The sequence below is a fragment of the Poecile atricapillus genome, chromosome 8 (assembly GCF_030490865.1).
Source record: "Poecile atricapillus isolate bPoeAtr1 chromosome 8, bPoeAtr1.hap1, whole genome shotgun sequence".
Classification (NCBI taxonomy): domain Eukaryota; kingdom Metazoa; phylum Chordata; class Aves; order Passeriformes; family Paridae; genus Poecile; species Poecile atricapillus.
In genome coordinates, this window is record NC_081256.1 from 20571743 (window position 1) to 20592616 (window position 20874).

Genomic DNA, 20874 nt, shown 5'->3' on the forward strand with positions numbered 1-20874 from the left:
TATTCTGTTTCTGCTGTAAATATTGCCCTTACCTTTATCTAGTTTGTTGTATATGTGTTTGGGGAGTTCAGCTGAGGACTCTACATTTGGAGGATAGACATACAGTGCTCTGCTGTGTGGGGCATTGGCATCTCGCAGATCCACGGCTTCTTTACAGACATTAAGAATGTTTCTTCTGAAGTCTTGTACTTCTGGATCCTTGACCATGTCAAACTCACAGACAGGCATGCCAATAGCAAAACCTACAGCATTGGAGCAGCATGAGGATATAATTGTAACTGACAAGTAGAGCTAAAAATTTCTTCAATCAGTCACAAAATAAAAGCCAACTTAAAGCAAAACACAGCCTAAAATAAGTTCCAGCTTCTGCATGCATATGTAATTGTTTTATATCATTTAACTACACAGTTCTAAAGTTAAGTGCACTCAGCAGACACAGAAAAGGTTAGAAAACAGGTGTACATTCCCTGAAGATCATGGAAGCCTTAAATCACTGCTCTCACAGCCAACATTCCTTCTGGAGGAAAAGGACCAGGACTCAACTTCCTTTCAAGTCAGCACAGAGTTTCCTAAGGGAACCAGAGGAGCTGTGGAATCTGATTTTTTCTCAAACCCAGGATTATTAGTAGCTATTAGGACCATAATAAGCCTTGCTTACAACTGAATGACAGCTATTAATTTTTTTTAATGACCTACATTATCTGAGAACTGCAATGAGCACTCCAAGAGACACAGAACTTAAGCTCTTTGACACAGATTCATACAGCAACAGTGTATTTCTTTCAGGTCCTCAATCTCAGATGCAATTCCATTTACTTTAATGAGATTACTTTGATAAATCATCATTTATGCATGAGTGTTCAAATGGAAACTTTCAATTGTCATGTTGCATGGTTACCTATCCGCTGTTCTCCCCAAGTCCTGAACATGTTGAGCTTTACAAAACAGAATTAATTTACTTATTATGTGTTCGTCACTATTAAATCATTTAACAATTAGTAGTACCTCAGAACAAGTATTTCCAGTTGACAAGTCTCTGCCACTGCAGTACACATTTGTTAGCAATGAAACAGGAGTGGGTATGTTTGTACTGCCTCAATTTAATACTTAACCAAGATGTTGGAACAAATGCCAGATTCCCTGTGCTTCCTCAGTGGATCATGGAAAATCATAAGCTACTCCAGAGATGATTCAAAACATCACAATTTGTCTCGCCTTCACATCTCCAACCTCTGGTGTTTTTTTCCCTATGCTCTTTTGTCAGAAGGGAGAAAATGAAAGGTGAAAAAACCTCATTTCTGAAATTTGACTTTCTAAGCAAGCTAAAGCAGTATTAAAATCTGCGTCCACAAATGTGGTTTAAGATTTGTAGTTAAATCTAGAATTGACGATTCTGTAAACTTCAAAATAAATTATAACTGACTTCCTAAACAATATGACAGCTGTTGCTCTCTAATATGAAATCCTGCTAGTAAAATGATAAGCAAAAAGATATCCTCTAACCCACAAGCAACTACAAATACATTTTACAAAGACAGGGTGAACAAAACAGATCAGAAAAAAAGAAGTTTAACTCACTGATTATAAATATTGGTTTTACTATGATCTGCATCTTTGGACATTTGATGCAACAACTGGCACTTATGAAACATGATGGATACAGGTGACAAACATGAGCCATTCAAATTTTTTATAGTTTGAAGAGAATAATCAGTTAAACAGATTATATTTAAAAAAAAAAGATAATCTCACCTATTTCTCTATTAAGAATCTTTTCTTCTCTGTTACCTACTGGTTCAATAACTTTCAGGAAAGGCTGAAACAGTCGCAGGTCACAAAGTCTCCGTGTTTCATCAAAAAACTCCTCTCTCTCTGCTTCTTGTGTAACACTTACAAAAATGTAAGAAGATTCATCTTGAAGGAGCTGATAGAGAGGGTACTTCCTTGCTTCTTTAAAGAGTTCATGTTTAATAGTCAGTAAGGTGGCCTCACGGAGGCATTCTAGAGTCACTATCATTCCATTCGGGAGGAGACACTCCACAAGGATCCTGGGGGGCATCAAGTGGATGCCCCATAGTTCACCAGATGACGGCCGCGGAGGCATTTTTAAGTCTTGGGATAACTTTGTACTTCAAGCTTTTCGAGCAGTGATTTGTATGTGGAAACCTGAGAGAAAATCAGAAATTTAAATGTCAAAAGTTAAAATACAACCATCACCAAGAAACTCAGATAAAATGGTTCAAATGCTGCTTATAGTTGTAGATGAATAGTCAGGGCTATATTTTACATTCATAAAAAAGACTTGATAAAATTAAGCCTAAGAACTTGCATTTGAATCTAAGTACCTACTCAAACAAAGCAGTTAATAGAATCACACTAGTTTGGAAAAATACCAATATACACATAGTCTGAAGAATAGAGGATATTTTTTATCTGAACTTTTAATTCATTAATAAAACACTTCAATAGCAGGGGGATGAAAATACTTAGTACTCAAATCATTATAGAAATTTTTAACCAAATCTCAAGCCAAGTTCTCCACAGTTTTAATTTGGAAAGTGAAGCCTTTATTATAATTTGGATGATACAAACCATCAGCTCTTTTAAGTTTAAACCAATGCTTCCACATTTAAAAATGTTTATTTTCTCATCTCAAATTTCTGAAGAATTCAAACAACATGGACATAATAGTTATAAATATTTACTAAAAACTCTAAACTTGATTTTAAGAATCCATGTACACACAAGACTTGGCCATAGCTGTGTCAGATCAGTATAAGCTACTTACACCACCAACAAACCCTTTTCTCCATGAATGAGACAGAAGAATTGAGCACCACTAACACTTTGTAGTTGGGCTTGTTTAATTTAGCGCCAATGCCCTGTTCCAGTTCCCTTTGGCAGCTGCATGAATGCCCCTGCCAAGCCAAAGGAAAGCAGGGGAACACATGTGACCCTCTATCTGTGCTGCTCAGGCCATCTTAGAGCAGAGGAAATGAGTATGAGAAAGAGAAAAAATGAGAATGGGACAGAGTATGAGAAAACCAGAATCTGGAGAGAGCAGAGATGTTTTATAGCCTAGTGGGTGGGGGGAGATGCCAAAAAGAGAGCAGAACTACCCAGAAGGCACACAGTGATACTTCACCAATAAACACTCCTAATCCCTACCTATTTTTAATTTCCTTAACCAGAGGCAATATTTGTGTATTTGCAAAAGAAATCCAGTTCCTTCAGAATGTTTTCACAAACAAACTGTTGGCATCCTGTGACAAGACTGAAGAACACTTCATGTTACAAAATATTTGGTCTTCTTTACTCGTCCTGGATTTTTCAGTAATGAAACAGAATTGCTTATCTGTGCATTCATTGCTCTTAACTTTGGAAAGATCCATCACAGAATCATAGAATGTTAAGGGTTGGAAGGGACCCTAAAGACCATGTCATTCCAACTCCCCTGCCATGGGCAGGGACACTTTCCACCATCCCAGAGTGCTCCAAGCCCTGTCCAACCTGGCCTTGGACACTTCAGGGATTGGGTAGCCACAGCTTCTCTGGGCAGTCTGTGCCAGAATCTCAACTTCCTCAAGTCAAGAATTTCTTCCTAACATCTACATAGCCTAAATTTACCCTCTTTCAGTTTGTACCCATTACTTCTGTTGGATCAACTTCCTGAAAGTTCTCACTGTGGAAAAACAATGTTTGCAATGCTTGCCCTTTTCTCAGCGAATTTTAAAAATATGTATTTATATAAAAATATATTTCTGTATATATTAATTATGTACATATAAAATTAATATATAACCTTTGATATATAAGTAAAAAAACAAAGTGATCCTCCCTGCTGTATTAGCATTTCTTTTCTAAAAAGTTTTCTTCCAAGTACATCCAGTACCTGCTCTTGCCACACTTCAGTCTTTACAAAGAAATGTTAGAATGAAAATTATGTTTTCCCAAATCCACTGCTTCTGAGCAGAAATAGGGTTCTCTTTTTTAATCCCTCCTTTGTAGTTGTAATTTGGGCTTTTAAAAATATCCACCAAAGTATTGAAGTGCCACTGCAGATTTAGAAAAATGCTTTTCCACTACCACCTCATGCATATTTAGAAACACTTTGCAACTGACTTCTTTTTAAGAAAGCGCTTAAAGAAGCTGTTTTATTTCCCTCATCATTGTAATAGCCTCAGTGAGCGGATGCTGAAATGGAAAGCTCTCAGCACACAGAGTGTGTTTACAGAGACAAGCTTGGGAAGCTTACCAATTACAAAACATTACCAGTGAACGCAAATAACACCATTCAGAGTAACTTGGAGGGTTCCAAACCACTGATAACTATCCTCAGCTCAGATAAAACTAAATACACAAGTTAAATGGCATCTTTTTGATCAGGCAAAGAGGTTCCATCTCCATATCACTGAATCACATGCCTATTTACATTTCTTAACTGCAAACACAGGCAGAAGAACATCACTGTTATGGCACACACCAGCACAAAGCCCCCAAACAAACAAGAATATGCAGTCATATGAGCTTTCCTGTCCACACACGCACAATGATTGTACAGATGGACGGCAACCAAATTAAATATTCACAACACAGACTGAGTTTATACCAGCAGCCTTTTAATTTCAGTTCCACCATCCTGCTGAGGCTGTTCTGAACCATGAGAGCCCATTTTCACCCTGCCCAAGGCGTGTGTTCTCACTCCTCACCCTGCTGGCACTGGGGCTCCCTGAGCCAACTGGTTACAGGTCAGATGGATGGAACAGGCAGAGAACAACTCACTTTCCCTGTCTTGTGTTGCCTTCTGTTGCTTTAGCTCCTTCCTGAGATCCCCATGGAGTCAGCCTAATGCAGGTCTGCACTGGGGCTGCCTGACTGCAGCAGTGCTGGGTAAGAGCAGCTGCAAGGATGGTGCCTCATTCCACTTCAAGTTTTTCTCCCTCCCTACCAGCAACAAAGAAACAGAGGCAGGAGTAAGGGACACACATACATCAAAAATGTAAATCCTTTTAGCCAAGCATCTCTTCAAAATAAACATCAGCCTTGGCTTCCTTAAAGACTTCAAACCTTTACTGGCAACTCAATACCTTTTCTTTAAAAACTTGTAAATGGTCCAAATGTGACATCCCAAAATCTACAATTTTTAGAGCAACTGCAGCAAGACAGCAGCTTTTGTTTCAAGCTGGGATACAGGCATGTGCTGAACAGTGCATGCAGTCACTCTGTGTGCACATTCATTTCACTTGCACATGTAAGCACGCCTCCAGGGTTTGGATTTGGAAAGCAAGAATGTAAACAGAAACATTTCTGAAGTATAGCTGGCAGCTTGTGTTTCTGTGTACACTTTCAAATCTGGAAGGCTGCCTGGAATAAATAGAATCAATTATGTTCTTCGACAGTAAAAGGACTGTAATTTTAAGGGAATTCTAGAGACATGTTATTTAAACCAAACTAAGGGGGCCATGCAAACACTTCAAATGAACGCTTCATCACACCTGCAATCCCTGACCTTCCTAAAGCACCATAAACATTTTTCCCCTGCCAAAAGCCTAGGGACATCTGGACTAGTGCAAAACAACCTCTAGTTTTGAGATTCCATTCAAAAAGAATAAACATGAGGGAAGACATCCGGAAGATAAACATACCTGCCATAATACAGATTCCTACTTGCTTCCAGACACAATTAGTATATGAATGCTAATTTATATAAGTATTTTCTTACAGGATAGAAATTAGCTATCATCTGATGTAGATGGTATAGTTCCTTATTAAGAATATGAGATTCCAAGCTTAGAAAATTTGTTTTCAGTAAACTATGACAGTTTTATTGCCTCACAGATGAAGACACTCTGCATGTCAGGGGGGCAATCTAGGAGAAAAAAATATTATTGTTCACTTTAGCAGACATAGTTAAGCCTGTCTGTCACCAGCCCAAGCACCTACAGTTACTCTTGAGGCTCTGCAAGTTCTTCCCTCTTTAAATTACCAACTAGCAAGAAATGTAGTAAGCATACAAGGAAGCAAGAAGTGCACTGTGCTGTAATATTGTATTGAAGTATAAAGTATGGGATGCTTATGCAAAGAGGTACACACATCCCAGTGACTGAGCACTGAATAATCTGCACTGCTGTACACATCAGCCAGTGTTTCAAAACTCATTCAAAAGGACAGACTAAACACTCAATACAATTTTATCAGCCCACGTTTGAAATTGAATGAGTCATTCAGCAAACTGCTACAATTTAATTGAAGTCCATTAGTTTTTCCAGTCACAAGACAAATCCCATTACACTGTTTTTACAGACAGGATGTAGCAATGTTTTATAATATTTTGTGGCATTTTTGGTATCAGAGAGCTGCTCATTAGGATTTGTGTCTGGATTTGATTTCTTTTCCACATAGAAGTTTCCTTTAGACTCCTAGCATTGCCTTCTATTCATTTAACAAGCCAACAATTTATGATTCTGATTTACTGTGCACTCATGTGTAGGCTAAATGATTTTCCTGATTCTCTGTCACACTGACAGAAGTATCAATTACAGGTATGACCCCAAATAAGCTTTTATGAAGTACTGTGGAATCCCCAAAACAGAAGCTCTGAGTTTGTGCAAATAGAAGAGTTCCTGGAACAAGAACAACACTTTTCAGAATGCAAGGGACATTTCAACCTCTCTAAATGCCAAAATGTTTTATTCTCACCATCAGACAGATCAGGCACTCTAAAACATGAAGAGAACTGGGCAGAGTTGTCTGTCTAATTTTGCTGCTGTCCAAACCTGCTGTGTGGTGACAGTAAGACTGCCCCAGACTACGTATTTTCAGTACTGTCCTTTTGTTCTTCCTGTTTGTCAAGCTGGCATTCTTCCAGAATCCAGGAAGACTAGTACAAAGATGTCTGAAACTGTCCTCCACGAAAACATTATTAAACACAGATGTAACTGGTAAAAATATTGCCTTGTTCAGAATAGAAAACAGCAGACTGTTGCATTGCAGGCGTGTCTTATTTCATATGTATTGCTTTCGTCCTTATTTCCCAGAAAACGTGCAGATACCCGGAACTCTTTATCTGATGACAAACAGCAGCCCAAGGGAAGCAAACAGGAGGATCTAACACCATCAAAAACACCACAGCATTTAGTTCCCTTCAGAAACAGGCAACTATTTCCAAACACTACCGATTCTATTTGTAGTTACCCGTTTCTTCCATCCTTCAAAAACAGTGCTGAGTACATTTGCCTTATTCTAGACAGAGCTAAAGCCCTTTAAAATTATTGGCAACATCTGTAGAATAACAGTACTGCTGAAATAGAAGTTTGTTCTTTCCTGTGAATGCAAAACCTCACTAGAAACTACTGAAAAGCAGTTTCACTTTAGTTAGATATGAGACTATGGGGTAGCTATGTTTCAGAGTTGTTCTCTTTAAAGTTATCATACATCCAGATTTTTTTTCCAGAATACAATACTCTCCTAGTGACTTTCAGGTACTATGACTGAAATTAATGGTGAGGTCATCCTGAAAAAAGATGAACTCACTAGAAAGTATTTCCCAAGAGGAACTATGCGTGTTATGTTGCTGCAGGATCAAACAGCTGAAACAAATCCAAGATGATCAGTTTAAAAAGATTTACTATTGCTGGAGTATTTTTTTCCTCTCCAAGTGAACCAAAAGACCTTTGTGAATTTTTATTCTGAAATCCCCTTGCTTGCCCTCCCCCATCCATGCAGGCACAGTGTTTATAGCTTCCCTCACTGTCTGGGAGCCATGAAAACAGGATCACGAGAAAGAAGCATTTTCAAGTTGCTGGTGACCTCCAGAACTCCCACTACGACTGTGCCTTCTCCCTAGGGATCCCATGACATACCAAAGACAGAATATCTGTCCTAGAACATTTTCTTCCAGCTAAAGGCAGAATTTTTTCTCTTTGTTAAACAAAGAAAAACCTGGAATTAAATTTTCCTTTTCAGTCCAAAATCATTCAGTAATTCCACCTCTAGCTCCACCTCAAAGGACAGGATTTTATCATTTATAGAGGACTAACAGTCATAAAGTACAACACAGAACTAGAAAAGCAACATATAATCTCTTTACACTTCACATATCTGCTTACTCATTATTTCAGCAATTAGCTTGGCTTGCTGTGTAGCAGGATGAGAATTACCTTTCCACCTCTGTGCTGCTCTTCCACAGTAGGCTGTGAGCTCTGAAGGTCAGTGAGCAGCACCCAAATTCTTTCAAGCTGTTTAAATCAAAAGCTTTAAAGTTTGGCAATAAAATCAGACCAACATGCCATTTTGTACCTATAGAAATAAGGTTTTCCCCTGATTACATATTTTGTTTAATTGTACATTTCAGATGGCTGACATTGTTTTATGTGAACATGAAGAAGAACATGAAGCCAAAGCACACCACAAAACCTTACTCTTCTCCTTGCTGCAAATATTAGTGGTTTCAATGTCAGCTTTCACATGCAGTTCTGCTTTTGGAAATTAGTGCCAGATGACGTAAACAAAAGTTTACTCTAGACTTTAACTAATGAGATCAGGTTTGAAAGGTAACAAATGCTGGTTATATAACTAAAAAAAAATACAGAAAATTCCACCTTAAATAATGCTGTTTACTTTTCTTTCCATGTTTCTTCCCATCCTCCCGCTTTCCTGGGATATTTGGAATGCAGACAGTAAACAGGATCTTTAAAAACAGGAAGTGCTGGCATACAGACAAGGAACCAGAGCAGAGTTAATCCAGGTGTTCTGCACTCCAGCCCAGTCTGAATCCCCACCCAACATAAGCAGCTGGGTAACAGACCTGTAACTCAGATCCAGGGCATTTCCCAGTGCTGATCTCCCCAGATTTGTCACCTTGGCTTTTAGAAGTTGCTGCAGCACAATGAACCTCCAGTTTCACTGAGGAAAAAGAAAGATTTCCTCTCCCAACTGTCCCTACCCAGAAAGGCAGGGAAAGAACTGCAATAAAACTCCAGAGGTACTGCAAACCTCACACAGCTACACTTGCCTCTCTAACACAAGCAACTGTGACAAGAGGGGTCAATTATTAATTTACATTCACCTTTACACAGAATAGTCACCCTGTGAGTCCTTTCTTTACTAAGAAGCAGCTGAAAAAGACATCAGACTCAGACTGACAGTATCTTGTTTACTTCCCACATAACATTTCTAAGGATGCACTCTGGCAGCAACTGTAAATTGAGATAAAGTGTTTCTGCTGTACTAAGTTACTCCAGACCCTGAAAGTAACCAATTCTGGTGTAAAACCAGAAAAAGCTTTTGGAGTGGCAGTGGATTGCACCATTCTTGCATCTTCACAGACTTTTAATAGCGAACAGTGAATTGGAAACAGAAGTTTCAGTTCTTTAATCCAAATATAAATTAGCTTTCCATTTATGCTATCTTCACAGACTTCTGTAGCCAAACAGTACTTAACAGGAGCATGGGTTTAGTCTGCATGGACTTACTGAATTTAGTTAGCAGAAATCATTATCTTTTATTTACTGGCAAACAGAGGTTAGCATGCAACTTTGTTTTTGTTAGAGGATTTGTAAGGAACCACATGCCTCAGTAAAAGCCGTGGAAGTAGGTTGTTTTATTTTTCTCTTTGTTTGAACTCCTCAAGTGAAAAACTAAAACAATGCTTTCTCCACTGAGCTACTCCTTAGCTCCCTTTTCAAAACCATTTGTTGAGCGAAGGAAGTTTGTAGCAGAGTTAACACAAAGGCACAGCCACTGAAATGAAAAAATTCAATTCTGCAGCTAAATACACTCATCTCATAAAGACCTGAAACTCACACAGCTCTTAGCAGGTTATCCTCTACAAAGACACATGGAATAAGACAGCAGCACACAAATCCGGTTCCATGCAAACCCTGCCCTGTGGAAGCTGCTGTCTACTTCCACACGAGCTACAATCACAACAGGAAAATACCACAGCTTTTCAAGGATCAGTCTGAAATGAAGTTCTACTCCCTATCACTTGTTTGTGATACAGTCAGTGGTGATTAACTAAATATTTATTTAGCAGTAGATGATAACCCTGCTGAGAGGTAAACAGCAACAGTTTTCATAAAATATTTTCAACAGATCAAAACTGTCCTGCCTACCTCCCACACCAAGTGGGGATAATATTCATCTGCAAAGAATTTGGCACCTCTAATTGTTCTCATCAGGCTTCATCTCCCTAAAGGTCACAGATCACATAGGTGTATTGCACCTAAGTACATAGGATAACTGAGCCTTCTATGTGAAACAACACTGCAGGACTAAATTCCCAATTTGTAAACTTATCTGACTGCTTCATGGAAGTTACAAAGAAAACAAAGTTTCTCTGAAACCTCAAGGAGCATTTATTCTTGTTGTAGCTGTTTGTCTCAGCATTTACAGGTTAGACACTATAATCATGATGCTCAAGACATCAATACATTTGCATTTGTGTTCAACAAGTGCAAACAAACATGATTCACTGTGATTGTGTGTGTCAGTAGGCCCTGCATGCTCCAGCCTGAAGCACAAAACCAGCTCTGGTAAAGTGGGACACGGTTCCTCAGCGTCCTTAATCAAATGTTTATCATTCCTGTACATGACTGTTAGAAGCATCTGTTATGATTTGATGTTAAAGTTCCCTGCACAAATTAGGCTACAAATGAGACCAAATGCCTGTTCAACAATATTCTGCCACATTAAGTGTATAAGAGAAAGAGGAGAGAGAATGCAAGCAGGAGAGTCACCACCATGGATCCTGTGCTGTCCTGTTGGTCCTCCAGTGCCCAGGGCTTCTTCACAGTGGTGGTAGAATCCCACCTGGTTCACTCCCAGTCAGCATGAGAAGCTTGAGTGGTTTTTGGTTTCTCATTAGCATGAGAGGCAAGAGTAGGCATGGTTTTCTGGTTCCTCATTAGCATGAGGCAGAGTGGGAGTGGTTTTTGGTTCTTCATTAGCATGAGAGGCGAGAGTGGGTGTGGTCTCAATTGTACATGGTCAGGTCTTACTTTGGTGGTCATTAAGGGTCTGCTCTTCAGGTCATACAAGGCACACATCCCCTAAAGCCAAGTGTCCTCTTTGTGACCCCACTGCCTGGCTTGTGCAGTTACACACTTGCTCTAGAACACACCACAATGGGGCATTGCTGTGAAAAGCATCGCCTTTGGTTAGAACTGAAACTGCCCATTCTTGTGGCTCATGCAGAGGCAGCTCTGGTGTTCTGCAACAAGTTTCACCGCTGAGCAAGTGTTTAAGGCAGATGCTGCAAATGTTATTACCCCTTTCCTTACAGCATCTGCTTTGCAAACCATGTTGTGCAACACAAGCACGGTAAAGCGTGCGGTTACTGAGACACGAAGCTGTGTGCTGTGCATCCCTTTTCTTCTCTACTTCAAGCTGTAACCCAAAATGTTTCTCTAACAAGGTCAGCATACCAGCAATTTGTGGTTGATGCATCAGAAAGAAATGGCTAGTCTTTGTCAAAATAGATAATGTTTGTAGTGAACATGAACTTCCCAAAGAAGTGACATAAGCTCATAGTTATTTAAGCAGTGACTATCAGTCACATCTCTGCAGTAGTTTAAGGATTTCCCAGCTTCCCAGTTTAGAAAATCACTTTCATATCCAGATTAAATGGTTTGAGACTAAGGCATATGCAGCCTACTACTACAGTCAGAGCTCTGTAAGAAGAATAGATTAAATTGAAAGGCCTTTATTTTAAAAAAAGGCCAAAAAGATACTGGTAGTAATCAGTCACCACTATTGAGAGAATTTTACATGTTTGCACAAACAAGGAAGTATTTTTTAAATGTATGGATGGTTCTTTGAAAACACTTCATAAATGTTTTTGTAGGTGTGTATGTTCCAAAAGACTGAAATCAGTTTCCAGCCTGGTGAAGTTTAACGGTGGAATAGAACAGAAGACCACAAAAGCTCAAGTGTTTTGGATTTCATTTCCACCCATTAAAAGAACACCAATTAGGGAAGCGTATCTATCTTGCAAAGCATCTTTTTTGTTGTTTAAATAAATAACCTGCTCATATACCAGAACAACAAGAGACTGCAATCTGTAATCATGGTTACACTTCTCATATCTCCCTGAAGCTGTTTGTGATACTGTGCTATCTGCTGATGTACAATGAAAAGCCTGGAAAAGAGGTGATGAAAGAAGACTTGAAGAGCTGGATTACAAAGCACTTTGACAACATATTTAAGAAGTTTCCATAGTCAGGAATAGGTTTTGCTATCCTTTTCTTTATGTATAAACTCTGCCGTTTTATTGCCCGTTGGCTTCTGTTTTCATCTTTATCTCTTGGTGGTAGTTTTTGCCATCTCTCCTGAACTGAAAAAACATCCCAAGCTGGAGCTATCAGAGATCAAGGCAGTGCTGCTGAGCAGTGATAACAACTTCAGTGCTTTATCCTCCATTTCAGAGCAAGTTGAAGAGGAAGGCAAGTTATTAGAATTTTAGATGTTCAACCTTAGTTGAACATAAGCAAAAGAGTTAATCTCTACCTTCTCAAATAAAATGTTAAAATCCATTTAAGCCCTTTCTTTTAACTAGCAATCTCTTATCCAAAACTTCATGTAACTGTATATATTTATCCTCTCCAATTACAGCATTACTATTTCATATATTGCCATTTTACACTAAAATACAAATGCAATTTAACACAAATTAAACTTTGTAAAAAACTTGCTAGACTGGCAGTGGAAGTCACAGGCACATCCTCAATTATAAACCACAATCAAGACTATTCCAGATGTCTGGTTGTTGCTTAAAAATTAGCTCTTACACACCAGAGGCTTTCTTAGGACAAATGCTCTTTTACTGTACTTAACACCTTAAAATTGAAGATTTCAGAGGTAACAGCATGAAACTGCAAGAAGATAAAACGCAATATATTTATCACTTCCCTCCCACCAGTAGAGACTGCCTTGATAAACTGGTAAGTGGAACTGGTTGTTCAACATCCACAAAAGCAGAAGAGCAATTTTCAGTGTTATTAGTATCACTTCCACTTTTATTGTTAGTCACAGCATTTCCTGATTATTCTCTAAAGAGCTGGGAATTAAAAAAAAAAAAAAAAGAAAAAAAAAAGAATACTAAGTGGTATGTTTTAGACTCTAAGCAGTTTACTGACACCACAGGCATATTTTGGAGTATTTGGAATGGTAGTTTTGACTTCTCTTTTCCCAGAGGAAGTTAGCTCTATCTAGAAACTTCTTATGTTAGCACTATTAACTTCCATCTTTCAAACTGTGCCTGTAGTTAAGAGCAAAGTTAAGTGTTTTCCAGATTTAATGAAAAGTTGCTTAATGGCACAAGCACTGAAGCTGGATCATAATATTCCTTGTCACAAAAGCATATTTATTGAGTTTTGTCAGAACTGAAACTGAGTAGTTTGAGAAAGAAACAATTCCTCTCCACTCTGCTTGCCTGGTAAACAAGCCTTTACCCCTCTGCTCATTCTCCCTCTTTTGCACTTGTATTTTCAAGCACTCCATATTTAGTTTCCCGTCTTCGCAGAGATCGAACTCCTCACTTTTCCAGCAAGTCAGATGTCAAAGTCCCAAGGTACTGGAAATTTTGTTCTATTAGATTCAGATCACAGAACACGCATATATTTTTACTTATGGCTGATTAGTCTCAGATGAAATGCTGAATCTTGAACATTTTCCTTTCAGCAATGTTCAAAGTTTCTTGCATTTTGAGGATATTCAAAAATTTCTTTCTTTGTTGACTGCTGATTGCTAAGAGAAGGACTAAGGTTGCAACAAGGAGTAATTTTATATTTAACAATTCAGTGTCTTCTGCAAGGACCCACTGCTAAAGACCTGACAGATAGGGCCACTTTTCCAAGACAACAAATGTAATTTCACCAGAAAATTCATGTTTTTGGAAGGAATGGAACCCAATTTAACAACAAGAGTTAAAAATCAGGAATCAGAATCTGTCTTGGAACATATTGGGCAAGAGTCATTCATCACCATTAACTGCTAGATTAAGTATTGGCAAAAGACTAAGAAGTATGAAAAAAAGAAAAGCAGTGAACTCTTAATGACAGATAAGCTTTCTGACATGTACAATCTAGGAGGCAACCATCCAGCTTTCTCTCTTTTCTGCTGGAGAGAAAATGACCCAAGGGATGTCTCTCTACCTTTCTTTGCCGAGAAAAAGGGTCAGCATATACAGATTTATCACAATAAATGTGACTCAGCTGTCTCAAAATTTCAGGGAATTTACAGTGAGTCTTAGTCAATTCAATAAGTCTCCTGTGCTCAACAAATATGCTTTGTGTTTCACAAGGCTCAAAAGCTACATTTGCAAATGTTTCTTTAATCAGAAGGTGTAGGCAAAACTGCCAAGGTTTTTCTGCACCAAAACCCTTGAAGGTAAGTAAATTAAAGCAAATATGTTAACAAATAGACAAAAACCCCAAACAACAAACCCCAGTCTCTTTGGGATTTATCTAACCCTCTACTGATGAAAAGCAACAGGGCATGAAACCAGAGATCACTGAACCTAAAGCTGTACATTTGTCCCAACTGTTTGCTCTTAAACTCGACTGAAGTAGCCACTTCTACTGCTGGAAGTCAAGCAAGAGCTTCACCAGTGCTCCATCATTTTTCCTGTTCAACTTGACAAAGGTAAGCTGGCCTCTTAGAATTTAGTTTTTACATTTCTGGAGCTCGGGTATGTGAGCACAGTTTTCCAAAGATAGACTATAACCATTCCCAGGGAGGTTACTTAGCAGACACAATTGACCAAGTGCTTTTATCCCCGGCTTTGCTGGCTTTAAGAACACTGGAAATAGAGAATGATGTCTAGTGTCCCTCACATTTCTTTGAAATACACAGGCACCTTAGACTGCCTTGCACAAAATCTGTGCCCAGAATTAACTAGAAAAATACTTTTCTAGAAATCAAGTGTAGATACATGCTTTATAAAACAACATACATGCTGCAAAAACATTAAGTATCGCTTAGACTGAGAAGTCAGATCCAGAATTACATAAACTGTACTCAGTCTGCTGCATTTCCATATGACTACAAGTTAACGTACAGGATTTATAAAAATGCTTCTTTTTCTTTTCTAAATCAGTTTCATTCCCTCTACCTCCTAGCTGGGCTTGGTTTTGTGCTAGATTTTTTGTTTGATTGATTGCGTGGGTCTGTTTGTTTGGATTTTGTTAAAGTTAATACTATACCAGTGCTGCAAGAGCAAAAAAAAACCCAGCAGTTAATACTCAGAGTATTATTTCTGGTTCATTTAACACTTCATTAACCACTCAAAAATAGATCTGTAGAACAAATTCAGTTGGGACAAACCTCTGGAGGTTATCTTGACCAACTCTGTAATCAAAACAAAATTGCATACATTTGTTGTCCAATTAAATATAGAGAGAAACAAATCTATTCTCACCACTGCTCCCATTTGGATTAGGATACTACAAAGAGACAACTGTAACAGAATTCTTTGCCATGACACACTCAACTTCAAAAGCAAAAAAAAATTCCCATCTAGTTTTAGCATAAATATTTTTGTGGCCTCTTCTAGTCATAGCTACAGACAAGCATCATCCCCTTGGAGCAGCTGGATGTCTGGCTTTTTAAAAGGATGAGACAAAACTCCCACAAGCATGGAATGCAATGCATAGAAAGCTGCAAAACCCCCAAGCTTCAGCTCACAGTAGAAGCCACATCTGTTCTCCAGTTAGCCAAAGTGCAAACTCTTATCCTTTCCCTCCAAGCACTCCCACTCCAACTCCATCACACACACAAAAAAATGCAGATATGGCCCACTTTTTCTCAGTGGGGAGGATTTATGAGATCTCACATATTTTTCAGTAATTACAAACCAGTCAGTAGTAAGACAAAATTTAGTTTTATAATGGTATTTAAAGACTAAACTAGAAAAACGAGTTTTGCAGTACTATTTTTGTCCAGTTATAAATAACACAATAAGTTTCTTCATCAGTACTGAAGTTAAAACAAAGTATCTTAGCTTCCCCTCACCCAAACACAACACTCCTCAAACGTCCTATTAACTACAATCTTTGTTAACCTTCATTAACGTACTCAACTAGGCAAAGCAAAGCTCCATGATACCAATCTAGAGCTGCTAATTATTTATTATGTGATTTGGAACTAATGTATCATCATCCCAATTTCCTCTCCCCCCCTAATAGGCAAACAAAACCAATAGCAACAATCTTCCATTTGGAAATGAGTGATATTTGCACGGTGTTCAGGGTATTCCTGACACCCAGAGAATCTGCAGAAGAAATCTCAAAGATTACATAATGAGTTGACATTTTGTGTACAGAACATAAGAAAGCAGTTTTTACAGACTGCATGTCAGCCTTAGGCTTGTTGTCTAACAATTTATAGAGAGTTTTAATTCAGAAAGAAATTAAAGTTATGATGATCATCAAGGTTGTTCCAAGTTGTATTACACATGAGCAAGCCATTAAAAAGCACACCACACACACCAAAACCTGAGGATCAGTGGATCAGGAAGTCCATTCCTTATGCCACACCACTTTTTAAAGGCTTGCTTTTCTTGCAATAGCTGGAAACCTCTTGTGAGGTTACTTAGTTCATTTTGTGAGATAGCATGAGGGTAAAGCATAAACTCCTTGCTGGTTGCAGAAATTCATATTCTAAAGGTTTGAGCAACTTTTAAAAAAAGAGTTATCCAGGAAAAAGTATCCCACATTTGCTCACAGAAAGCAGGAATAGCCTGATTATCAGAGAAACAGTTAACTAAGTATTGAACCACTTTATGACTTCCAATAAAGCACAATTGCTTTGTAAACAAATCAGCTACACCCCCTTTCCCAAAGAATACTCCAGAAAGAAAAAATAAAAAGAAACGAAACCAAAATGAAACCCACCCTTAGAGCCATCATTCATGCAGTAAATGCAACAACAAATAGAATAAACTTGTAATTGATACAGAATGACAATTTGGAACAGCCAACTAAAACACTTTGGCATGAATTTGTAGGCTGGGATTCGCCTGTCCTGAAAAAACATGAAACACTGTCTCCAGGTTGCTAAGAATGGCACCAAGTTAACACCTAGGAAATGCAGGGCATCTCACCAGCCAAATTCCAACTGCAGCTTTGGAGCTGCTGCATTTATTGAATGATGAAAAAGTGGAATATTTCATGGATCCCATAGGAATTGTGTGGTTTCATAAATTCCTCCGTGAACATTGTGAGCTTGGTTGATGTGTGGTTTCTCTACATTGGCTAAAATATGCTTCTAAATAAGTAACAACTCTGAAAGAAGTTTGCCAATGCTATTCTTTGAGAATAAAGTTATTTATTGTGAAGCTTTAAATTCACATGGGGCTTTATTTTAGAACAGCTTATCCAGTCAGTTCCTCATAGCAGACACACTATTAAATCCCATCACCCTGAGTACTGGAATATTCCTAGGAACTAACAAAGTTTACACACAAGAAGTGGACTTTGATTATTACATTGCATTATAGAATTGCAGCATGGAAGCAACAAGTGTGAGTACACCTCTATAAAGCAACTGTGAGATGGAAGAAACTAAAGAATGAGTCAGATCATGATGGGAAAGTTTCTAACTTTATCCAGTGTGATAAATTTGAATGCCTGGTATAGCTCAAAGCAGGGATGTGAAAGTACAAATAACTAGCAGTACATAATAGTTTTTTTTTCTATTAAGTTCTACAACATCTAGACTCAGAACCCAATTTACCACTCCTTTATAAGTTTGCTGCAGAATTAAATCCAAAAAAGCGTCATACTCCTTACTGTCTACTTTTGAAGTACATATACTTGCCTCCTGTTTGTTCTGAATAGGAACTGCTTACAAAGAACCTTTGTTCAATCAGATCTTTAGTCAAAAAGAAAAGAAATACAGATAAAAATTTATAAAAACTAGAGACATAACCATAACAGCTACAGAAGTAATTAGCCTGATATCTTAATAACTTAAGGAATACTGAAAACAGCCTCAAAGCCCCCAAAGAAAAACAAGCAGGCAGTTTGTGTTAGTTTGGCCAAAGTTCTGCTAATACAGAGTCTACCAGAAAGCACACAAATACTGGTAAGAAACAGCAGTTTCATGACTAACATCAGCACAAACCGATCCCTGGGCAGCATAAAATAGCAAAGAAGGTTTTACAGGTAACAGGGATGAGACACCGCTGCTGTCAGCCAAGTGCATCTGGAAGCAGGAGCTTCTCTGCCAGGATCCACACACACACCCATCGGGAGAGGCTCTGCTCCCAGCGGCATCACCCAGCCCCATCCCCAGCCCTGCCGGAGCACATTCACAGCAAACAGCTCCACTCCAGGGGTGGAGGCACCCACACTGGAAAACAACAAGCCGCTATTCTTCCTCTCCCGGGTCCCGTCCCTGCGAGCACCCCGAAGGCGGGGTGCGGCGGGGCAGCTGTCCCGGCCGAGCGCAGCCCCGCGGCCCCTCAGCCCCGCGCTGCCGCCGGAGCCCCCTCAGCGAGCGGCGCTCCGGGAGCGGCCCCTCACGACCCCCGCCGCGCCCGCCTCACTCACCCGCCCGCCGCGGCCTGCCCGCGGCCCGGGCCGCGCCCGCCGCCTCCCGCCGCTGCGGCCGCCCCGCTCGCCTCGGCCGGTGCCTGTGCCCCGGGCGCGGGCGGCAGCGGCGCCGGCAGCCGCTCCCCGACAGCCGCCGCCTCCCGCACGGGAATAACAGGAAGGGAGCGGGGCTGACCCCGGATGGGGAAGGCACCGCCCGCCGGAACGGGAACCGCGGCGGGGGGAGGCGGGCGCGGGGCCGGTGGTGGAGAGAGGGGGCCGGGGAAACGGGGTGTGCTGGGGAATCACGGGCTCCTCCTGCCCCGGTTGTTGCCCTGCAGTGACTGACACCCCCGTGCCCTGCACATCGCAGAGCGTGTGACCCTTTTCCCGCTTGGATCACCAGGTTTCTTTACAATCAGCTGCCACTGGCATCAAGTCGCTGTACGTGAGTCCGGTGTTCTGTTGAGAGAGTGGCTCGCCAAGCGAATGCCCGTACAAATTGGAAGTCGGAGAGAAATAACATTGTAAATACGCATTCCCAAGTGGTGTGAGTTTTCAGGACGCGAAATGAGAGCGCCAGGCTGGGATACCTTGGTGAGAGCCAGCAAGATGCAACAAGTGCGGGTGGCACTGAGGTGGTGATAGGGAGGAGGGACAGGGATAACCTGCGTTATTAATTGTTAAGGCGTTTTGGCAAATCACTCCACTGTCAAGGGATATTTATCCATTCAACAAGAGAGATGGCATAAGCAAATTTTAGAGCCAGGTGTGGCCATGGTGAGGGCGTTGGTGAATTCTCTTACTTGGAATAGTTCTCTGAGCCCCAGGGTCTAGCATGGGACATATTCACAGCCGTGGCCAGGCTGGGATGCTGCAGGCAGCACTGCCGTAGGTGGGAGCACCAGCCGTGCAGGGCATGGCAGAACACAGCCAGCAAACACAGGGCAGAGCAGGCTCTGTGAGCATTCCTGCTGGTAAACAGCTCCTGTGCTGCTTGTGCTGCTCATCACCACGGCTCCTGATTCACACTGCAGCACTGTTCCCAAAGAGAGCCAGAGAGGGACTTTTGACAAGGGCATGTAGTGATAGGACAAGGGGGAATGGCTTTAAACTGACAGAGGGCAGATTTAGATCAGGTATTAGGAAGAAATCCTTGACTATGAGAGTGGTGCAGCCCTGGCACAGATTGTCCAGAGACGCTCTGGCTGCCCCATCCCTGGAATTGTTCAAGGTCAGGTTGGACAGGGTTTGGAGCAACCTGGGCTAGCGGAAGGTGTTCCTTCCCGTGGCAGAAGGGTTGGAATGAGGTCTTTAAGGGGCCTTCCAGCCCAAACTGTTCTTTGATTCTATGAATTTGATAAATGGATTTTTTTTTTTTTTTAAAGATCTAACAAAAATTAATAACAATCAGTGTGTCGAACCAATGGATTGCCAAGTGGGTTGGCTGATGGCTACTGTAAAATCTGGGTGATGGTTTCAGCCTGCAGTGACTTCTCAGCACTTTCCTGTTCCAACAAAAGAGGAGAAAAATCAACAGAAACTCCATATGCTTTGAAACAGGGTGGCCCAACCACGCGGGTGAGGCCTTGGTGGCTCGAGGGGAAATCATTACTCATTTTGGCTACAAGCAGCATGAATAAGAAGATGTTTATATATGCAAATCAGGTTCATTGTAACGTCTGCTGTGAAAAGAGATAATTATATTAAAAAGAAAAAAAAAAAAAAAGACTAAACGCCCGTGTGCAGAACCGCGGCTCAGGAGTGACTATTTGAAGCGACTGGTGGAGGCTGTTTTGCCCGGCGATGCCCAGGAGCGGTGCGGTGCGGGTTGTTGGGAGCGGCGGCTCCGCCCCGGCCCGGCGGGCGCAGCCCCGTCCCGCCCCCGGCCGCCGTCACTTCCCGCAGCTGAGAGCGAGCCCGAGCCGGGCCCGGCCTGCGAGCCCGGCGCCGCGGTAGGTGCGGGGTGTGCGGGTGTGGGTCTGGCACGGGTCTGGCACGGCTGGGGTCGGGGCGGTTCTCGGGGGGCTCGCCCCGCTGCGTTCCGAGCCGCTCGGGGGATGCGGATGCCTGTCCCTGCCTCTCGGCTGTGGTCTGTGCCCTCCCGGAATGGTGCGGCGGTGCCGTCAGGTTGCGGTGATTCCCAGGCAGTGTGGAAGCAGGGCTTGTTTTTTTTATTTTCTATAGCTCTCCATCCCCCAGACTGCGAGGCAAGCAGCTTTGCAGGAATGCCTGCGAGGAGTGGGATTTACACCCTGGTTTCTGATACCCCCGTTGACGGAAAGGATGGGTCTGAGTTGCTAAATGTGTATCCTCATCAGCGGAGGGTCAGTGCACCTTA

General features: G+C 41.0%; 2 protein-coding genes across 9 annotated transcripts in view; one reads left to right on the forward strand and one right to left on the reverse strand.

Moving 5' to 3' along the window:
• Nucleotides 1-18679, reverse strand: part of PIK3CA (phosphatidylinositol-4,5-bisphosphate 3-kinase catalytic subunit alpha) — a 41876-nt gene extending 23197 nt beyond the window's left edge. Inside the window, exons 1-3 of one of the 5 annotated variants that reach the window (XM_058843833.1) lie at nucleotides 18552-18679; nucleotides 1753-2166; nucleotides 33-242 (exon numbers count right to left, since the gene is read on the reverse strand). In XM_058843833.1, the coding sequence (XP_058699816.1) occupies nucleotides 33-242; nucleotides 1753-2104 (562 nt within the window). In that variant the 5' untranslated portion in view covers nucleotides 2105-2166; nucleotides 18552-18679. Of the gene's footprint in view, nucleotides 1-32; nucleotides 243-1752; nucleotides 2167-6699; nucleotides 7614-8159; nucleotides 8415-10742; nucleotides 10893-18551 lie in introns of those variants that run through there. The other 4 variants (XM_058843836.1, XM_058843831.1, XM_058843834.1 and 1 more) reach the window with 4 other exon arrangements.
• A 122-nt stretch (nucleotides 18680-18801) lies between these two features.
• ZMAT3 (zinc finger matrin-type 3) overlaps nucleotides 18802-20874 on the forward strand; it is a 64605-nt gene continuing 62532 nt past the window's right edge. Inside the window, exon 1 of one of the 4 annotated variants that reach the window (XM_058843851.1) lies at nucleotides 18802-18977. The gene's annotated coding sequence lies outside the window, so the exon portion shown is untranslated. The other 3 variants (XM_058843849.1, XM_058843852.1, XM_058843850.1) reach the window with 3 other exon arrangements.